The 19,218-nt window shown below is 43.1% G+C and overlaps 2 protein-coding genes and 1 pseudogene across 5 annotated transcripts in view; all 3 read left to right on the top strand.

Annotated features, from left to right (window-relative positions):
* The window catches only part of GPATCH1 (G-patch domain containing 1), a 52,812-nt gene extending 35,529 nt beyond the window's left edge, over positions 1-17,283 (top strand). The window contains exons 14-21 of one of the 3 annotated variants that reach the window (XM_054710982.1): positions 599-735; positions 1,062-1,225; positions 9,309-9,513; positions 10,692-10,733; positions 11,011-11,118; positions 14,156-14,253; positions 15,364-15,509; positions 17,030-17,283. In XM_054710982.1, the coding sequence (XP_054566957.1) occupies positions 599-735; positions 1,062-1,225; positions 9,309-9,513; positions 10,692-10,733; positions 11,011-11,118; positions 14,156-14,253; positions 15,364-15,509; positions 17,030-17,060 (931 nt within the window). In that variant the 3' untranslated portion in view covers positions 17,061-17,283. Of the gene's footprint in view, positions 1-598; positions 736-1,061; positions 1,226-9,308; positions 9,518-10,691; positions 10,734-11,010; positions 11,119-14,155; positions 14,254-15,363; positions 15,510-17,029 lie in introns of those variants that run through there. The other 2 variants (XM_008139779.3, XM_054710983.1) reach the window with 2 other exon arrangements.
* Positions 2,432-2,577, top strand: LOC114230994 (small nucleolar RNA SNORA48; annotated as a pseudogene).
* Positions 17,284-18,236: 953 nt separating the features above from the next.
* The window catches only part of WDR88 (WD repeat domain 88), a 28,862-nt gene continuing 27,880 nt past the window's right edge, over positions 18,237-19,218 (top strand). For both annotated transcript variants that reach the window (XM_008140083.3, XM_054710805.1), the window contains exon 1: positions 18,237-18,626. In XM_008140083.3, the coding sequence (XP_008138305.2) occupies positions 18,282-18,626 (345 nt within the window). In that variant the 5' untranslated portion in view covers positions 18,237-18,281. The remainder of the gene's footprint in view (positions 18,627-19,218) is intronic.

Genomic DNA, 19,218 nt, shown 5'->3' with positions numbered 1-19,218 from the left:
AAGCCTGCAACCCGAGCATGTGCCCTGACTGGGAATTGAACCGTGACCTCTTAGTTCACGGGCTGATGTTCAACCACTGAGTAACACCAGCTGGGCTCACGTATTACTTTTGACTCCCCAAAAACTTAACTACTAACAGTACTTTTGACCAGAAGCCTTACAGGTAACATAAGCAGTCGTCATATTATTTTGTATGGTATATGTATTACATATTGTATTCTTACAATAAAGTAAGTTAGAGAAAATAAAATGTTAAGGAAGTCATAAGGAAAATACATTTGCGGTATCTATTGAAAGAATCTGCATATAAGTGACCTGCGCAGTTCAAACCTGTGCTATATTTTTAGCAGTGGAACTTTTCCTTAATGGAAATCCATCTTCAAAGTTAAATTCTAGCTCTTATTATACTCAGGAAAAAACTAATGGTTACTAAAGTCACCCTTTATAAATTCTTAAATTGCTTTGACAAGTGAAAACATCCAAGTAGAAGAGCTACAGGTGAAACACACGAGATGATAAGCTTTCTAGGAATTAGATTTTATTCTCAGTTGTTATTAAAATTATATCTATATTTTATTTTTTTCTTTTCAACCCCCAGTTCAACTTTAGTTGGCTTACCAAGAGTGAAACGTGACAAATACTCAGTCTTCAACTTTCTGACACTCCCAGAGACAGCTTCCTTGCCTACAACTCAAGTCTCAAGTGAAAAAGTACCACAGCACCGAGGGCCTGACAGTGAGTAGGGCTTCCTCAGGTCCATGTGCTGACCATGCTCTGTTGGGAAGACAGAAATAAAGGGTCATCTAATCCTAAGGATACACATAGTGCAAACTCTCCTCTCATAAACATAATTGCTCATATGGATACCTTAGCTCATGTTGTAATGGTCCAGATGTGTCCTGTTTGGGGTTGGTACTCTGCCTCAGCATCTGCCACATGCCCAACACTTTGCACAGTGCCTGGCCTGTAGTAGGGTCACTGATGTTCTTGAATGAGCTGTAATGAAAAACTCGTTTTTTGCTTGCTAATTCTGATATTATGTCTTATGTCCTACTTTTCAGAATCAAGAAAATCCAGATGGGATACATCTAAACAAGAAAAGAAAGAAGATTCCATTAGTGAATTCTTAAGTTTGGCTAGATCAAAAGTTGGTCCACTTGAACAAGAGTCCAGTCCATTAGTAAACAAAGAGGAAGTGCATATGAAGGAATCACTCTCAGATAAGGTATTTGGGCTTCTGGTTCTTTGCCAGGCTAGCTGTGGCCTTTACCTTTCTCTATAGTGAGCAGGGCTCAGCACACTCTGTGAAGGGCTAGATATTAAATATTGAAAGCTTTGTGGGCCATAGTCTCTATTGCAACTATCCAGCCCTGCTGTTGAGTGTGAAAGGAACCACAGGCAATGTGAAAACAACTGGGTACTTTTATCTTCTATAATAATAAAAGCGTAATATGCAAATCGACCAATCGACCAAACAGCAGAACGAATGTCCGGATGACCTTCTGGACGACCACACTATGACATGCACTGGTGCCAAGCTAGCCAAGGTGGGTGCAATGTGATTGGTTGGGGGGCCCCGCCATCGCTCCACAATTGCCCTGCAGAGGGAAGCCCAGGCCACCCTCTGCGGCGTGATTTAGGCGGCTCTGTGATTGATCAACCCAAAGAGGGCAGCCCAGGCCCCCGGTTGGCTGGATGATCGATTAGGGGGACAGGGGGGCCCCATGATTGCCCCAAAGAGGAAGGCCCAGGCCACCCTCTGCGTGGTGATAGATCACAGAGCCCTGGTCGGGTAGGCAAGGCCTCCCTCTGCATGGTGATCAATCTGGGGGCCCTGTGATCGATCGCACCCCACACCTGTCACCTGCAGAGGGAGGTGACCAGTGGCGGGGAGAGGGTGAGCAGCGACGGACAAATGGCAAGCAGTGGCAGTGGTGGGGGCAGGGCCAGCTGCCGGCAGCCAGGGGAAGGAAAGCACCAATAGGCCCTGATCGCCGGACAGGCCTAGGGGCCCTACCTGAGGGGTCCCAGATTGTGAGAGGGCGCAGGCTGGGCTGAGGGACACCCGCCGACCCCGTGCACGAATTTTGTGCACTGGGCCTCTAGTGTTCCAATAAAACTTATTTATAAAAACAGACAGTAGTTTGGATTTGGCCCATGGGCTGTAGTTTGCCAACAGCTGCTCTACTGTCCAACAATTTGAGTCACAGCTTAAATCATTTGAGGAGAGGTTATAAATTCTGCCTAGAATGGCTTTCACTTAGCATTAAACATTGAAACAAAATTCAGTGTATTTGTATTAGAAAATATAATTTTCCAAGTAACAAGTATTCTCTTTTGTGGAGAATATAGAGAGAATATCCATTGTTTTTTTAAAAAAATTACTGCTTTTAATAGTTAACAGTTGAACTTAATAAAAATTTGCTTTTATTACCTCTTGGCAATGGGCAAGGAGACACCTGATTGGTGGTTTTGCTCTTATATCAGTCAAGGGCAAAGCAGTTGTATAGTCCTTAGTTCATCCTAGCTTGATGCCTGTGTCGGTGGCCAGAGCTGTTTCATGCCTGAGGCACATAAAAAAAAAAGTTGCTTTTATGTATAATAGTGTCATTACATTTTTAAATTTTTTGGTAATTTATTATTATTAGTTTTAATCCTCACCCTATTGATTTTAGAGACAGAGGAAGGGAGAGGAAGAGAAACATCACTATGAGAGAGAAACATCAATTGGCTGCCTCCCGTTGCACCCCGACTGGGGATCAAATCCACAACCAACTGAGCCACCTGGGCAGGATTTACTCTATTTTTTAAATTAACCTACATTAAAACTGACTTCTTAAGCCCTGGCCAGTTTGGCTCACTGGATGGAGCATTAGCCTGTGGACTGAAGGGTCCTGGGTTTGATTCTGGTCAAAGGCACGTACTTCAGTTGCAGGCTCGATCCCCGGCCCAGGGACACGTGCAGGAGGCAACCAATGATGTGTTTCTCTCACATCGATGTTTCTCCTCATCCCTTCCACTCTCTAAAAAAATCAATGGAAAAAATATCCTCGGGTGAGGATTAACAGCAACAACAACTTGACTTTTTAAATGTACAGTTCAGTGAGTTTTTACACATATGGATTCATATAATCACTACCACAATCAGGATACATAATGGTACCATCATCACAAGAAGCTTCCTCATGCTGTTCCTTTATAGTTTCCCCTCTCTTCATCCCAGAACCCAGTCAACCATTGATCTCTTCTTTGTCTTTATAGTTTTGTTATAGAATGTTATATAAATGGAATCAGACAATATATAGCCTTTTGAGACTGGCTTCTTTCAGCATCATACCTTTGAGATTTATCAGTATTTTTGCATGCAGCAATAATTCATTCCTTCTTATTGCTGAGCTAGAGGCCCGGTGCATGAATTTGTGCATGGGTGTGGTCCGTTGGCTTGGCTGGCAATCGAAGCGCAAGCATCTGGCATGGGAAGGTGGGTCCCAGCTGACCTCTGGGCTCTGGGAAGCACCTGGGCCCCCAGGTCGCCATGCACCCCCCCTCCGCCTGATTCATGGCACCTGAGTCCCTGCACGGAGATGGCGGTGAGCGCGGCTGGACGCCGTGGGCCGGGGTGCAGTGTGGGCCTCTGGGCTGTCCAGCAACTCCGCATGGAAGCTGGGCGGGCAGCCTGTTCTATCCGGCCGACCTCGTTCCCTGTGGTCCCGGCTGCTGCGGCCCGGCTCACTCAGAAGATACCGCGCGGATGCGGGGCAGGCTCCCTTTGGGTGCCCATCACCTGAGTGTGGGGGCTTCCCTGGCACATGAGCCTGACATCCCAGGAAGGGCAGTAGGGGGAGTGAGAGTTAGCTTGGCGTACACCCACATTTTCACTGCACCTCTGTCCCCATCACCCCTCCCCGCTGCCGCCCCAGTAGCCGACGAGAGGTTGCAGCCCGTCGCTGACACCTGCCGTGTTCCATGCCGCCCCCCTGGTGGTCAGCGCATGTCATAGCGAGTGGTCGAACTCCCAGTTGAGGGGACAATTTGCATATTAGGCTTTTATTATATAGGATACTATTTTGTTGTATGGGTGTACCATAGTTTGTTGGTTTGTTCACTCTTTTTTTTAATAAATCTTTATTGTTCAGATTATTACAGTTGCTCCTCTTTTTTCCCCCCATAGCTCCCCTCCACCTGGTTCCCACCCCACCCTCTGCCCTTACCCACCCCCGACTGTCCTCATCCATAGGTGTACGATTTTTGTCCAATCTCTTCCCGCACCCGCCACACTCCTTTCCCCCGAGAATTGTCAGTTCACTCCCTTTCTATGCCCCTGATTCTATTATATTCACCAGTTTATTCTGTTCATCAGATTTTTTATTCACTTGATTTTTATTTATTTATTTTTTAAATTTCTTTATTGATTAAGGTATCACATATTTGTCCTCATCCCCCCATTCCCATCCCAAACCCCTCCCCATGCATGCCCCCCCCGTTGTCCGTGACCACTGGTTAGGCTCATATGCATGCACACAAGTGCCTAGATGGCATGGCTCAGTGGTTGAGTGTCGACCTAGGAACCAGGAGGTCACGGTTTGATTCCCAGTCAGGGCACATGCCTGGGTTGCAGGCTCGATCCCCAATAGGGGGCGTACAGGAGGCAGCCAATCCATGATTCCCTCTCATGATTTGTCTAGGCATGATTTCTTTGAGATTATTGTGTTTGGGGTTTGCTGAGCTTCTTGAATCTTTAATTTTGTCTTTCCCCCGATTTGGACATTTCCAGCCATTACTTTTTTCAGATATTCCTCCTGTACCATACTCTCACTCCTCTCTGTTCCTTTTCCCCTCTCTCTATTGTTCAAACAGATAATTTCTATTGATCTGTCTTCAAGTTTACTGACTCTTCTATCTGCATTCTGCTAATGAGCTCATCTAGTGAATTTTTAATTTTGATTATTGTATTTTTCATTTCTAAAATTCCCATTTAGTTCTTCTTCATATCTTTTATTTCTTTGCTGAGACCGTTTTATCTTTCCAGTTGTATGCTCTTATTCTTAGAGCACAGTTGTAAATGCTGCTTTAAAGTCTGTCTGATAATTCCAACATTTTTGTCAATTTGGGTTTGTATCTGTTGATTGTCTTTTGCAAGTTGAGATGTTCTTGGTTGTTTGTATACCAAGTAATTTAGGTTTGCATCCTGGAAATTTTGAATATTATGTCATGAGATCCTGGGTCTTTTTCAAATTCTAAGGAGAATGCTGAATTTTCATTTTGTTTTGCTTTAGCAGACAATCAACCTAGTAAGTAAGTTCAGGCTGCAATTCCAACCCCTCTTCTGTGGGCTGTGGTTCAAATGTCAGTCCAGTGTTCAGAGCCTTTATATTCAGATCTTTTTTGCATGTGCACTTCCCAGTGGTCCGGGACCTGTCTGGTAGTTAATCCCATAGTTCTGTTATCAAAGCCTGTGGATGGCTGTTTAGAATCAGATCCACACATGCAGAGCTTGGAGGCAAGCCAGAAGCTCATAGACCACGTTATATGGGAGCTCCTCCTCTTCATGACCTTTCTGACACTTTCTGACTCGCTGGGCTCCTCCTTCCATCCTCCAGTCAGAAAGCTAGGACTTTTAAGTAATACCGTGTTTTCCAGCGTATGAGACGACTTTTTAACCCAGGAAAATCTTCTATATGCCCAGTCGTCTTATACGCTGGAAGATATGGTATATATATATATATATTTTTTTTTTCCATTGATTTCGGAGAGGAAAGGAGAGAGAGAGAGAGATGGAAACATCAATGATGAGAGAGAATCATTGATCGGCTGCCTCCTGCACGGCCCACACTGGGGATTGAGCCCACAACCTGGGCATGTTCCCTGACTGGGAATTGAACTGTGATCACCTCCTGGTTCATAGGTTGATGCTCAACCACTGAGCCACACTAGGCAGGACTTTTTTTAAAATTGATTTTTGAGAGAGAGAGAGATGGGGTTGGGGGAAGGGAGTGAAAGAAAGAGAAAAACATCGATCTGAGAGAGAAAAACATCAGTCAGTTTCCTCCTATACATGCCCTGGCCGGGATTGAGCCTGGAACCCGAGTCTGTGCCTTGACCAGGAATCACACCTGCCACCTTTTCGTGTACATGATGATGCTTTAACCAACAGCCACAGTGGCCAGGGCAGAAAGCCAGGACTTTAGATTCCCTGTTCTGCCTTATACTTCCTGTGACGTTCTTTGTTGTTGGAGTCAAGTGGCAGGAGGGCAGGAAGGGGAAAAAGCAGTGGGATTTGATCCAGACTGTTGGAACCATGGCATCTGTGGTCAGAGCCTGGCAGCTGATGCCACCTCCCCTGCTGCCACCTTGGATCGGAACTTCTCCATTTGGCTTTTTTTTTTAAATTTTAATTATTTATTTATCCTTTTTTTTTAAATTAAGGTATTGCATGTGTACATATCTTCCCATTGCCTCCCCGTCCCCGCTCCCCCCCCCCACACACATACTTTTACTCTTACCTTTTTTTAATGGCATAAAACCCGACTCAGAGATTCTGGCTCTGTGATTTGGTCATTAGATTAGAAAATCTTCTATATTTTCTCAAAAAATCATGTTGATATAGTATTTAGGTAATTTTTTCTGGAAAGTTTTTTTTTTTTTGCTTGCTTTTTCACTTGTTAGCTACGAGGCCTTAAAGGGCTCTTTCCCGATCTGGGTTATTTAATATATATTTTTTCTGCTTCTAAGTTTTTATTAACGTGACTTTTTAAAAACAAGCGTATCCATACCAAGTGTGGAGGGTAAGAGTGGGAGAAGAGGGGAGGGGAGAGCAGGGCAGGGTAAGGAATTCTGATCTGTTGGTAATAGAGCTCCAGGTTCATCCCACCGTGGATTCCATCTGAAGTAAAGGTGTTAAGGAATCCTTACTGGGGGCTCCGTCCCCAGCCCTCTCATCTCTCACAGCTGGGTCACGGTGGCCTGAGCCATTTTGGACTGGTGACTGGTAATATTTTTTCTTTGAAAACTTCTGAGTCAGCACAGATGGAATGTCCGTACCTTTTGGTGGAGGGTGTGGTGGTGAGGAAGCTTTGTAAACGTAGATGCTATGTATTTGGTGGGTGTTATGCTTGTTATTTAATTCCATTACAGCTCCTGTTATATTTCAGAAAAATATAAACAAAAAAAAATCAGCTTGTATAGTTATCTAAGAGTAGAATATCTCATGTATTTATGACAGTCCTGCCTGTACATTTAATAATATCGATACCATTAAGGGCCAGAAATGTCTATGGACACAGATGTCAGCCAGCTGTCATTCAGTTCGTGGTCCATGCATGTGACATTGGTATCTGTGGTTTGCCCTAAATATACCAGACATGTGATTTTTCTAGGGCATCACTACCTTGATTTCCTGTGCTTTACTCTCAGGCTCTCTCTCCTGACTTTTTATATGATTAAAAAAATTTTTTTGAAAGAATCTCAAAAGCTTAAATACAGTACAGATAAATCTTTTCTTGAACTGCTTGAGCATAAGATGCCACATCACTCCCATTCTTCCTTCAAAGAAGCACTTTCTCCTATGTAATCAGAGTACGTCCATCAAAATCAGGAAATTAACATTGATACGTAACTGCTTTCTAATTCTCCGACCCATTCAAAGTCTACCAGTTGTCCCAATAATGTCCTTCATTATAGTGAAAAGGGTTCAGTTCAGCATCACTTAGTCATGTCTCCTTAATCTCCTTCAGTCTGGAGCAGTTCTTCAGTTTCTCCTTGAGTTTTATGATCTTGCTACTTTTGAAGATTACAGGCAGTATTTTGAAGAACGTTCCTCTGTTTGGGCTTGTCTGATGTTACCTCAGGACTACATTCAGGCTCTGCATCTTTGGCAGGAATTCCTCAGCAGGGACGGGACGCTGGTGTGCTGTCATTGATCCTGTCATGTGGCGCCGACAGCGATTTGTCCCATCACTGGTGAAGTTCACTTTGACTACTTGAGTAATGTGGTGCCTTCCAGGGTTTTTCACTGTAAAGTTCGTCTTTCCCCCTTTCTAATTAACAAATACTCTTTTTCATTTCTTATTAATTTTTACTTAATTATTTTAAATAAGTATTTAGAAGTGTTGAAATATACATACCCTGTTTCTCATCGAACTATTTCTTTGTTTCCTGTTTTACCCAAAGGGATAAGTGTGGTACTATCGATATTTATTTACACACTCAGATTGTACTGGTTGGCTAGTTGGAGCCCCTTCAGGTAGGTTTTGTGTCCTTGCGATATAGCCCTCCTGCTCTCGGAGCCTGAAGCTCAGTAAGATTTTCTGGACTCCTCTTTTTATTTTTCTCAGTTCCAGCTGTAGAATCAGTCTCCAAGGTGCCTGGCTATTTTTAGTGGGGAATGGTATACTTTTTTTCTTTGATTTTTATTTCTGTGAAAAGAGTTTATTTTAAAACCACAAATGCCACTGCCTTGTACCATTTTTCCTCATGTGGGTATTTGTAACTTTGTTCTAGAAATTGGAGGTGATGTGGTATGGAGGAGTGACCACTGGCCGAGAGAGGAGAGCTGGGTAGTAGAGTCCAGATCCAGCTATTGGGCATCTCATATCTGAGCCAGGTTCTCCAGTGGAAAATGGAAGGACAGAAGTGGATTGTGATCTGGGCCAGTCCTGGGGTTCTCTCGTATCACTTAGCACATTAGTTTGCCCAGGTCCAGCTGGTGATATGCATTTGGAGGGTGTGAGCTGTGTCTTCTTCTCAGCTTTGCTATTTGCTGATTGAACTGAGTGTATACAGAGTTACTGGCTCTTTATTTGGTTGGTATGAATGTCCGTATCTAGGCTTCTTTTAGGAAGAGTGATGTGTAGTTGCAAAGAGAAGTTTTGTGGCCATTTTATCAGCATGTTTCTGGCTTCCTCCCCATTGTGTGGAGGGTCTAGTTTTCTCTCCAGCATTTTTTTATGAGTGGACTGTCTTCAGCACCTTTAATATGGGCCTCTGAAGGCTCAGATAGACTCTTGAAAATAGGACAGAGGCACTGTGCTACTTCCTACTGCACGTATCTCTGCAATTCTGATTAACGACCTGTCTCCATGAGAAATTTCAGCTGCTTCTACCATTCAGCACATCCTGAATCAGAAACACCACAAAAATAAATATTGTGGTGATGATTGTTTAGTTCTGCAGTATGTGTGTGGAGACCCATGTACACGAACAAACAATGATGTGTGTGTGTGTGTGTGTGTGTGTGTGTGGTTCTAGAACATTTGGCTCCTTTCACTCTTCCTTCTTCATTCCTGACTCTTATTTCACTGTTCATACAGCTGGTAAACAAAGGTGTGGATTCACAGACTGAAGGAGGAGATAGTCGCCCATCCATGGACTTATTCAAGGCCATCTTTGCCAGCTCCTCTGAAGAGAAGTCCTCGTCTTCTGAGGATGAACAGGGCGACAGCGAGGATGATCAGGAGGGTGCCGGGGAGGCTGACTTCAAAAGTTCCCAGGAGGAACTGTCGTCTGTGGCACACAGTACGTGAGTATTTCAGACTTCGGGATCTAAAGGAGAAAACAGCGATGTCTCTAGAGAAGCTGCTGCTTGGTTTCGTGTGCAGTTTTAAACCAGGACAGTAGCAATCAATGGTGTTTTAATCTTTTACATTTTTAACTGGATTAGACCAGAGTTCTGTTTTATTTGTCTGGTATAAACCTCTGGTATATTTTTTTGGATAGCTGTGTTTGATAATGTTGATTTTCCTACCTATCCTAGTTGAGAAGATTTAAGAGTAGTAAATATTTTGTTTAAAAATAGCTGTATGTGTGTATGTATTTTAGAGAGAAAGTAAGGGGTGGGGAGAGAGAAACACCGATTTATTGTTCCATTTATTTATGTATTCATTGGTTGATTCTTGTATGTGCCCTGCCCTGACCGGGGATTGAACCTGCAACCTTGGTGTATCGTGACAATGCTCCAGCCAACTGAGCTTGTTTTTAAAACAGTGTTGAGAAGGCGGTGCTAGGATTGCTGGATGACATTTAGTCATGAATATAGGGCTCTTCCAGCTTTCCTCTGCAGTGCACATTGTATGCTCTGGATCAACCAGCCTTGGCAGGTGGGTCTGTCCTCATCACTCTAACACTTGGTCAGTAGTTTGCCCTGCTTGTTCTGTGTAACCCACCCAGGAGTGCTGGCACAGGAAAGGAGGCCGTCTTGCTCTTGCAAGGGTAGAAGACTTTTCAGATGCTTGGGGGTGGGTGGGTGCCTGCCCTGATAGCCTGTGGTGGGCGTGGGTATAATTTTTGAGGGCCTTTAACCAAAAAGTTACATAGCAGTATAAAATATTGTTTATTCTTGGGTGATTGCAAATGTCAGCCTCTATTTTATTTCTATAGAAAAAACTCAACTTACATTTTTATTACAAAGTCATATATATTTGAATTTTAAAAGTATAAATATATAGAAAGCTTAAGTTCCCAGAGATAACCATCCCGAACACTTTTGATGCTTATGTTTCTAGACTTTTTTTATTTTTATCTCTCCTATTTGAAAACATAGTCATCTGTTTTAAAAAATGAGATTATTTATGTGAACATGATAATTTGTTTATATTCAGTTTTTCTCCTGTTTGATAATTCGTTTTGAGTGAAATTAAACTTTCTGAGCTGGGGCATAGTCTTACATCCCTGTTTGTAAATTTTATTTTTCTCAGATGACCCTTCTTCGAGGACATCTTTCAACCCTTCCGTTTGCAGTAGGTGATCAGGATGCCATACACACCCCTGTGTTACAGACACTGTGCATTTGGTTGCCTGTGCCCTTGTGTGACTGACTTCCCAGCTCTAAAGCCCATGAGGTTGGAGGTCAGGTCCATGGTTCACCACACCTGTGTCCTCAGCACCTGGTGTGAGCTAGTTGAGCCAAGTGGTGAAGGAAGGCACATGTTATCTGGTGGCAACAGACATTAGTCAAAGACTCAAATACATCCATATTTGGCAAATACATAAAGTTAATACCCTGGTGTTTTTCAGCTAGTGAGCCGGCCCCCCGGGAGCCCGCACCTTCCTTCGTGATACAGAAGACGCAGATAGACGAAAGAGAAGAGTTCGGCCCTCGGCTGCCTCCTGTCTTCTGCCCCAGTGAGTCCAGCGCTCCTTGGTTCATCTGTTTGCACTGGCACCAGAGTGTCCCCTGACATGTGACAGCTCTAACTGTGTTATATCCACCCATCTAATCCAACATGAGGCCAACCAAATATATACATTTGTTGCTGGTTTATCTGTTCTCAGCCACATTTTGAAACCCATTACTCCACCTAGTACCTTAATGATAGTTGTTGCTTTACAGCCTCAGAGTCCTTTAAGCTTTTCTTTTCTTTTTTCTTTTCTTTTTTAACTTTCAGATGTTTCAAATGTTGTCATTTATAGAAATAAAAAAGTAAAAATCTAGGACACAAAGATGAGAAGGAAATTGCAGGGAGTAGGGTATTCTGAGACTTTTTTATACTTTGGCAAATGTAGCAAATAAAATAAAATTAATTCTTTCAGAAGTAAATACAGCCCATCTTCCTCCTCCAGTAGCTGTTAACGCCTTCTGTTCAGGGCCATCTTAAATTGATCTCTTGTGTTTAAATGTTTAGACTGGTTTATCATTTCTCTGAAGACTGGGTTAAAAAACCTCTAATAACGTTCCCCAGGTACATGAATAATAAATAATTGTTATCTACTCTATAGTTTCCTGTAGCACTCATATATAAATATTGTTTTAGTTACAACCCTCAAAGAGACGATAAGAAGCAGAGAGAAGTAAAAAGTGAAGTTTTGAAAAGTTGCAGTGAATGTGTTATTTGCTTCAGTTATTCAGATCTTTAGCTTAAAGTGTGTTAAAAGCTAAGTTATTTATGCCCATTTCTCAGATCATCCTTGATATCCTTAGCATAGTTAATAACTTAATTTGGTCTATGGGTTATTGAGGGAAAATGGTTTTTAAAAAAAATAGCATTTAAAAAGGAGGTTATTAAAACCACAGTGAGCTGGACTGGTGTGACTCAGTGGATTGAGCATAGCCTCATGGACCAAGAGGTCCTGGGTTCGACTCACGGTCAAGTCACATGTCCTTGTTTTGGGCTTGATCCTCAGTAGGGGGCATGAAGGAGGCAGCCAATCAGTGTGTGTCTCTCTCATTGATGTTTCTATCTCTTCCTCTCCCTTCCTCTCTGAAATCAATAAAAATATATTTAAGAAAAACAACAACAACAATGACATATCACTTCACAAACAATAAATGCTGGCAAGGATGTAGAGAAAAAGGAACCCTAGTATACTGCTGGTGAGAATGCAGACGGTGCAGCCACTTGAAAAACAATATGGAATTTCCTCAAAAAATTAAAAATGGAACTGCCATTTGACCCAGCAATCCCACTTATGGGAATATATCCTAAAACCCCTAAACACCAATCAGAAAGGATATATGCACTTCTATGTTCATAGCAGCATTATTTACAATAGCTAAGATTTGGGAACAGCCCAAATGCCCATCAGTAGATGAATGAATTAAAAAACTGTGGTACATGTACACGATGGAATACTATGCAGCTGTAAAAAAGAAGGATCTCTTACCCTTTTTAAAAAATGTTTTTATTGATTTCAGAGAGAGGAAGGGAGAGGGAGAGAGAGATGGCAACATCAATGATGAGAGAGAATAATTGATTGACTGCCTCTTGCATGCCCCCACCTGGGGATTGAGCCTGCAACCCCGGCATGTGCCCTGACGGGGAATTGAACTGTGACCTCCTGGTTCATAGGTTGGTTCTTAACCACTGAACCACACTGGCTGGGCTGGAGAGTATTATGCTAAGCAAAATAAGCCAGTCAGAGAAAGACAACTATACATGATCTCTTAATATGTGAAATCTTATGAATAAAATAAATCGATCAACAAAGTAAGTCCCAAGGTGTGGAGGCATGGAACAAACTTACATATCTTGGATGGTAGCGGGGAATGAGAACAGATAAACCAAAGAACTCATGTACTTATATGCATAGCCCATGGACACAGACAATAGAGTGGTGAAGGGCTAGGGAGTGGGGAGGGGCTGAGTGGATGGGGCAAAGCGGGAGGAGGGAAAAGGGGAGCATCTGTAATACTGTCAACAATAAAAATAATTTTTAATTAAAAAAATAAAAAAAGGTTGGGGAGGTCAGTTTTTGAAAAATCTGACCAAACTATAGGAATAGAAAATTGCAGACACCTGTTAACTGGGTTTGGAAAATATCCATACCTGAAACAACTTGGAACTTTCTTTAGGTGGGAAAAGATGATTTAATCATTTAAACTGCTTCTGCTATTATGGATTTTTGCAGGTTTGGGTACCAGGAAATTAATGACCTATGAAAACATTTCGATCAGAATTTGGAGGTGGAGAATTTAGGTGCCTGCAACTTGTAATTTTAATGATTACATTTATTGTGTTGCTCTGATGCTAGTGTTTCAGTGTTTCTACTTATAAGACATTCAACATTCAAATGCATGTTGAATGTGCTTTTGTGAAGGGAGGGTGATGTGAGAGGAGCTTATATGCCAGATTCCAGGCTATGGGATTCATGTTTGAAGTCCCATCTAATCCTCTCTGTGTCCCTAAGGAGATTGGGATTCTTCTTATCCCTGTTTTATGGAAGGGGAAACTGAGACTTGCAGAGGTTAAGCAAGATGCCCAAGATCGATCACAGAGCTGGCGACACAGCTGAGGTTCAGACTCTGAGCTTACTCTAGGATGTTAAATTACAAAGGCTTATGGGTATTCTAGTCTGACTTTATCTTCATCTGGCAAGATGCTTATTGGATCACACAAGTCTTGTGTTGATGTTTCTGGCAGTTTTTAAATGCAGGGTGTCCCCCCAAAATGTATACACACTGTAACAGCTGATAGCTTAATTTTGAAAATGAAATGTATTTTAATCAACGCTGCCTTTATAATTATTCGAAGTGTGTGTATACATGTTTTTGGAACTCCCTAAATAGAGCTAACATGGGACATGCTAATCTATTTGTACATCAGTGAGGCAGGGCAGGAGTTCTGCTTTAATGTTAATCATCCCATCTAAGGCATAGTCCTAATTCAAGAATTTAGCTTTATTTCCCCCTGTAGTTCATGTGTTTATTGCATTTGTGTTTCAGATGCTCGCCAGAAACTTGAGGCTCCTCAAAAAGAGAAACATAAAAAGAACAAAGAAAAGCACAAGACCAAGAAAGAGCACAGACGGAAGAAAGAGAAGGTGAGTGATTTCTGGGTGTCCTGGGCTCAGCATGTGGGGTTTGTCACTCCTGCTTCTGTCATTCAGACAAGCCCCCAGGAAGCCCATTGAAGAGTGTCTTGTGGCCAAGATGGGGGCACATGGATTTTTCAACACCTTGACAGAGTGTGGACTAGACATTCTTTGTAAACCTTCGATTTTCAGAAACTTTGTTTTTCTTTCAAATGGGATATTTTAATTTGTTCAGTTGTACTTAAAAAAGTTTTTATTTGTGATCATTAAAAATTAGGAAAAAGGACATTTAAGTATCTTAGAGTAATGGTTGAGTATTAAATAACAAAAATTTTATTTGATCATTCATTCAGTATTAAATAAAGGTGTTATTTTGTACATTTCTCATTACATAGAGATGTTGGTCATAAACCAAATTCATTGGTTTCTTACCAGTGTATCTGCTGTTCTCTGACTTTCTACCAGCTTCTTCTTTGTGCATTTCCAGGTGTCGGCCATCCTGATGTGTAGTTTATCACACACGCCTAACAAAATGGGCCAGTCAGGTTTATGGGAAGAAGCAGGGGTCACCTTGGATAGGAGGGGCGCTAAGTGTCAAGGCAGTATCCTGCCTTCATCTGCTTGGTTCTGCTGTGCCTATTGCTAGAGGATCAGTTCTGTGAGTGGGGGCACTGTGGACAGTGTGCAGAGCTCTGTGTTCCTGGCCTGTTTCACACTAGGCTAAAGTTCATCCCAAATAAGATTTTGCTATTGTTTTGTTTTGTTTTCATACATTTTTAAAAATATATTTATTGATTTTTTACAGAGAGGAAGGTAGAGGGATAGTTAGAAACATCGATGAGAGAGAAACATCAATCAGCTGCCTCCTGCATACCATCTACTGGGGATGTGCCCGCAACCAAGGTACACGCCCTTGACCGGAATCGAACCTGGGACCCTTCAGTCCAGCAGGCCGACGCTCTATCCACTGAGCCAAACCAGTTAGGGCTTGCTATTGTTTTTGAATGATTCCAGCAATCAAATGCCTCATTAGCCTGTAATTGTACTGAATTAGGAAGGGAAACACCTGTGTTAGTGTGTGTGCTTGTGTAGTCCAACAACTTTTTTTTCTTTTTTAAGAAAAAGAAACATCGGAAGCACAAACACAAAGGCAAGCAAAAGAATAAAAAGTCAGAGAAAAGTAGTAGTTCTGAGAGTGCTGACAGCAGTGACAGCCAGAGTGAAGAAGATACCGCAGACATGTCACCCCAGGAACTGCTAAGACGGTAGGCAATGGAAGGCAGTGGTTTTCAGGAACCTTTCAAAGGCTCATTAAAATCTTGGTGTATTTGCTTAGAGTCAAACGTCAGAAATGATAAACTTGCATATTAAATAGGCTTGTTAAAAAGTTAATTTTAATTACATATGTAATATGTGAATATGATATCATTGTGAAAATTCATACCTTACAGATAAAACTTAAAGTGTCCCTTGACCAATTCCCCAAACTTCTCTTTCCACAGTAACTTTTGCTGTTAGTTTCACATGTAACTTATAAGAATTTTTTGTTTAACTATACACTGGTAATGTGTACATATGCATTTTATTATGTTTTGTTTTTTAAAAAATATATATGTTTTTATTGATTCAGAGAGAAAGGGAGAGGGAGAGAGAGATAGAAACATCTATGATGAGAGAGAATCATTGATAGGCTGCCTCCTGCATACCTCCCACTGGGGATGCAGCCAACAACCCGGCATGTGCCCTTGACTGGAATCAAACCTGGGACCCTTCAGTCCACAGGCTGATGCTCTATCCACTGAGCCAAACCTTCTAGGGCTGCATTTTTAATATAAATAATATAATTTTATGTAGCATGGAGTGTGAACATTTAGAATGAATAAATACTGCCTGATTGTTTCCAAAAGTGGCTGTATGAGTTTAGATTATAAAAGCACCTTGTTATTACATCAAATATAAATGGTACAGAAATGTTTGCCAGTATGACGAGTAAAGAATGGCATCTCATTTTAATTTTCTTTTCCTGGATTCCTAACGAGGTTGAGCATCCTTTCCTGTGTGTCTCAGCCTTTGCCGTGTGCTCTTTTGTGAATAGCTTGCTCATGTACCTGCACAGTGTTCTGTTTCCTGTGAGGTGGTTTGACTGGTTTTTAGTGATTAAAAAATAATAATTTTGGATATTAATCCTTGGTGTGTAAGTGTATTGCCTGTCATAATTTTAACTGTCTTTGTTGTACAGAAGCTTTAATTTTTAATGCAATCATTTAACCAATTTTTGGGGGGTTATGTTTTTCATTTTTGTCTTTTAAAATATATTTTATTGATTTTTTACAGAGAGGAAAGGAGAGGGATAGAGAGCCAGAAACATCGACCAGCTGCCTCCTGCACACCCCCCACCGGGGATGTGCCCGCAACCAACGTACATGCCCCTGACCCGAATTGAACCTGGGACTCTTCAGTCCGCAGGCCAACGCTCTATCCACTGAGCCAAACCGGTTTTGGCTCATTTTTGTCTTTTAAAGGCCTTCCCTAACTCGATTTTATATATATGTAAACTGTTTTCAGGCTTTTGTAGTTTTTATTTTTTATTTCATACAGAATAGTGTAACCATCTAACTTTTTCCAAATGTATAAGCCAGTATTAGTCAGGGTGAGTAAATTAGCAGTGATGAAAAAGAACCCCTGCATCCAAGTGTCATAGCATAGTGAAGCATTAATAAAATTGAGCTGTTTGGTCTTTCAGTTCATATCTAACTTTCCTTCTCTCTTTTACTTCTGTTTCCAGGTTAAAACATCTTCCCCTACGGAGGCAGTAGTTGAACTCTGCCCTGGCCTGTTCCGAAACTAGATCTCCTCCATGATGGAAGTCCATTGATTGCTCAGTTAATACATTGTACAGATTGTATTTATATGTAAATTTTTTAAAACCTTGACATTTCAAAGGCTGCCTTGGAAGATCACAGAAATTGGTTTCTATTTTTAACTTCAGTTAGTATCAGGAAAAAATTCAGATGTACAGTTTAATTAAAATGGATTTTTCTATTTCCTTCTTGATTTTTTATTTCTTGAAACTCTAAAAAGGAATGAAAAGTAAAGACTATTCTCTCGTTTTGTTATGAAGAAAGCCAAGTCCAGACGAGGACAGTTGAACTTATCTAAGGGCTTGGGTAGCGGGAGGTGGTCTGTTCCTTCCCCCTCCTGCAGTGTTTCCCTCCTGTCTGGCTCTTCCCTCTGGTGGTTGATGGCAGCCAGGAGTCCAATGGGTGGAACAGTGCCAGGATCCTGGCAGGTGCCCTCAGCCTCTCAGGGTAGAAGTCACCAACGTATCCGAGGCACCAAGACCAAGAGCCAGAAAGTATGCGCCCACCCTCCGGCCCCTTCTCTGAGGCTGCCTCCTCTGCACTGATGAGACCTTTGCTAAAAGTAAATTACAGAGTTTTCTAATATTATAAAAATAATGTCATAGAAAAATCAGAACAATTTTTAAAGGAGAAAGAAAAGCACTTCTACCCACCCCGAGATGACAACCCTGGATATTTTGTAAAATCCATACGGTATCTTTTTCTAACGGTAGGACTACTACCCGCGTGGCACTGACATTTTGTTCTGTTATCTCCATTGGCACTGTGACAGATATTTCCCTCAGGCTCTGCATACTGTGTGTACCCGCCCCTAAGAACCACATCTCCCTTCATCCAGAGCCTGTTCTCTAACTGAATGACGTTTCTCTGTTGTTGACCTAAAGTGGGTTGATGAGAGCCCCTACAGAGACAGAGGACACACGAATTGTCCTGGGAGAGGGAGCCAGGACGACAAGCACGATCTGGAGGATGGGGCCGCAGGTTACACACTCGCGGCCTGGGTGCTCTTGTGCCCAGAATTCGAAGCCCCTGATCTCCCAGGAGAGGAAGCAGTGAGATTGCCGGGCCTCTGGGGGATGGGCGGTGTGTCGGGGTGCGGGGCGCGGGGCGCGCGGCACGCGAGGCCACCGTTTGCAGCCAGGCCCGGGGCTGGCCACTGGCGGGCACTGCTCCACGATGGCCTCCCAGCCACCGCGCCTTTCCTGCTCCCTCAAATACCGGGACAAGGATTGGAAGACATGCTCCCCAATATACCCGGGCAAGGGTGGGAAGAAAGCGCCCCGGGAAAGCAGTGTGCAGCCGCCCTTGGTCCCAGCCGCGGATGGCGCCCCGGGACGCAGAAGGCTGCCTTTGGTGACCCTGGTCAAGGCCATGGTTCGCTTCAAGAGGCTGGCCTCGGAGATCCGGCGGGGTCACATACTGCCCTCCCTCAACCCCCTGGCCACGGAACAACCGAAAATGCCCGAGAAGCGCCCAATGCCTGAAAGGACGTTCTGGGGCGACCAGGAGCCCCTCTCCAAGGTTAGAACTGCCCTAGGGGAGGGGGTGGGGCTTGTTCCCCCCACACATGGGGGTGGGGGGGTAAGAGCACACGCGAGAGCGGCCGGGACAGACTCCTGGCTTCGCTGGGGCCTCCGGGGAAGCTCTGCGCCCAGGCCCCCGCTTGAGGCGCACCCAGTGGACAAAGGCTTAGAAGTGGCTGCAGGCTCGGGGCTTCCCACTGGAAGTCGCTGGGGAAACAGGATTGTCCTGGGAAGGGGGTGGGTGGTGGGGACAGTGTTTTACAGCAGCTACCCTGACCCAACCCAGGCTCCGGGGTCTCCGGCTGAGCCTCTCAGTATCCCCAGGGTGACATTCCTGAGTCATGAAGGAGCCCTCTCTGTCCACTACACAGCCCTAGCAGCAGCAACAGAAAACTTAGAATAGCAACAATAAAATAAAAACATAAAAGCCTAACAACACTACTTTGTATTCTTTTTAAAATATATCTTTTTACTGAATTTAGAGAGAGGAAGGGAGAGGGAGAAAGAAACATCAATGAGAGAGAACCATCGATCGGCTGCCTTCTACTGGGGACAGAACACACAACCTGGGCATGTGCCCTGACTGGGAA

This window comes from Eptesicus fuscus, chromosome 21 (genome assembly GCF_027574615.1).
Source record: "Eptesicus fuscus isolate TK198812 chromosome 21, DD_ASM_mEF_20220401, whole genome shotgun sequence".
Classification (NCBI taxonomy): Eukaryota; Metazoa; Chordata; class Mammalia; order Chiroptera; family Vespertilionidae; genus Eptesicus; species Eptesicus fuscus.
This window is presented reverse-complemented; position numbering and strand designations above follow the sequence as displayed.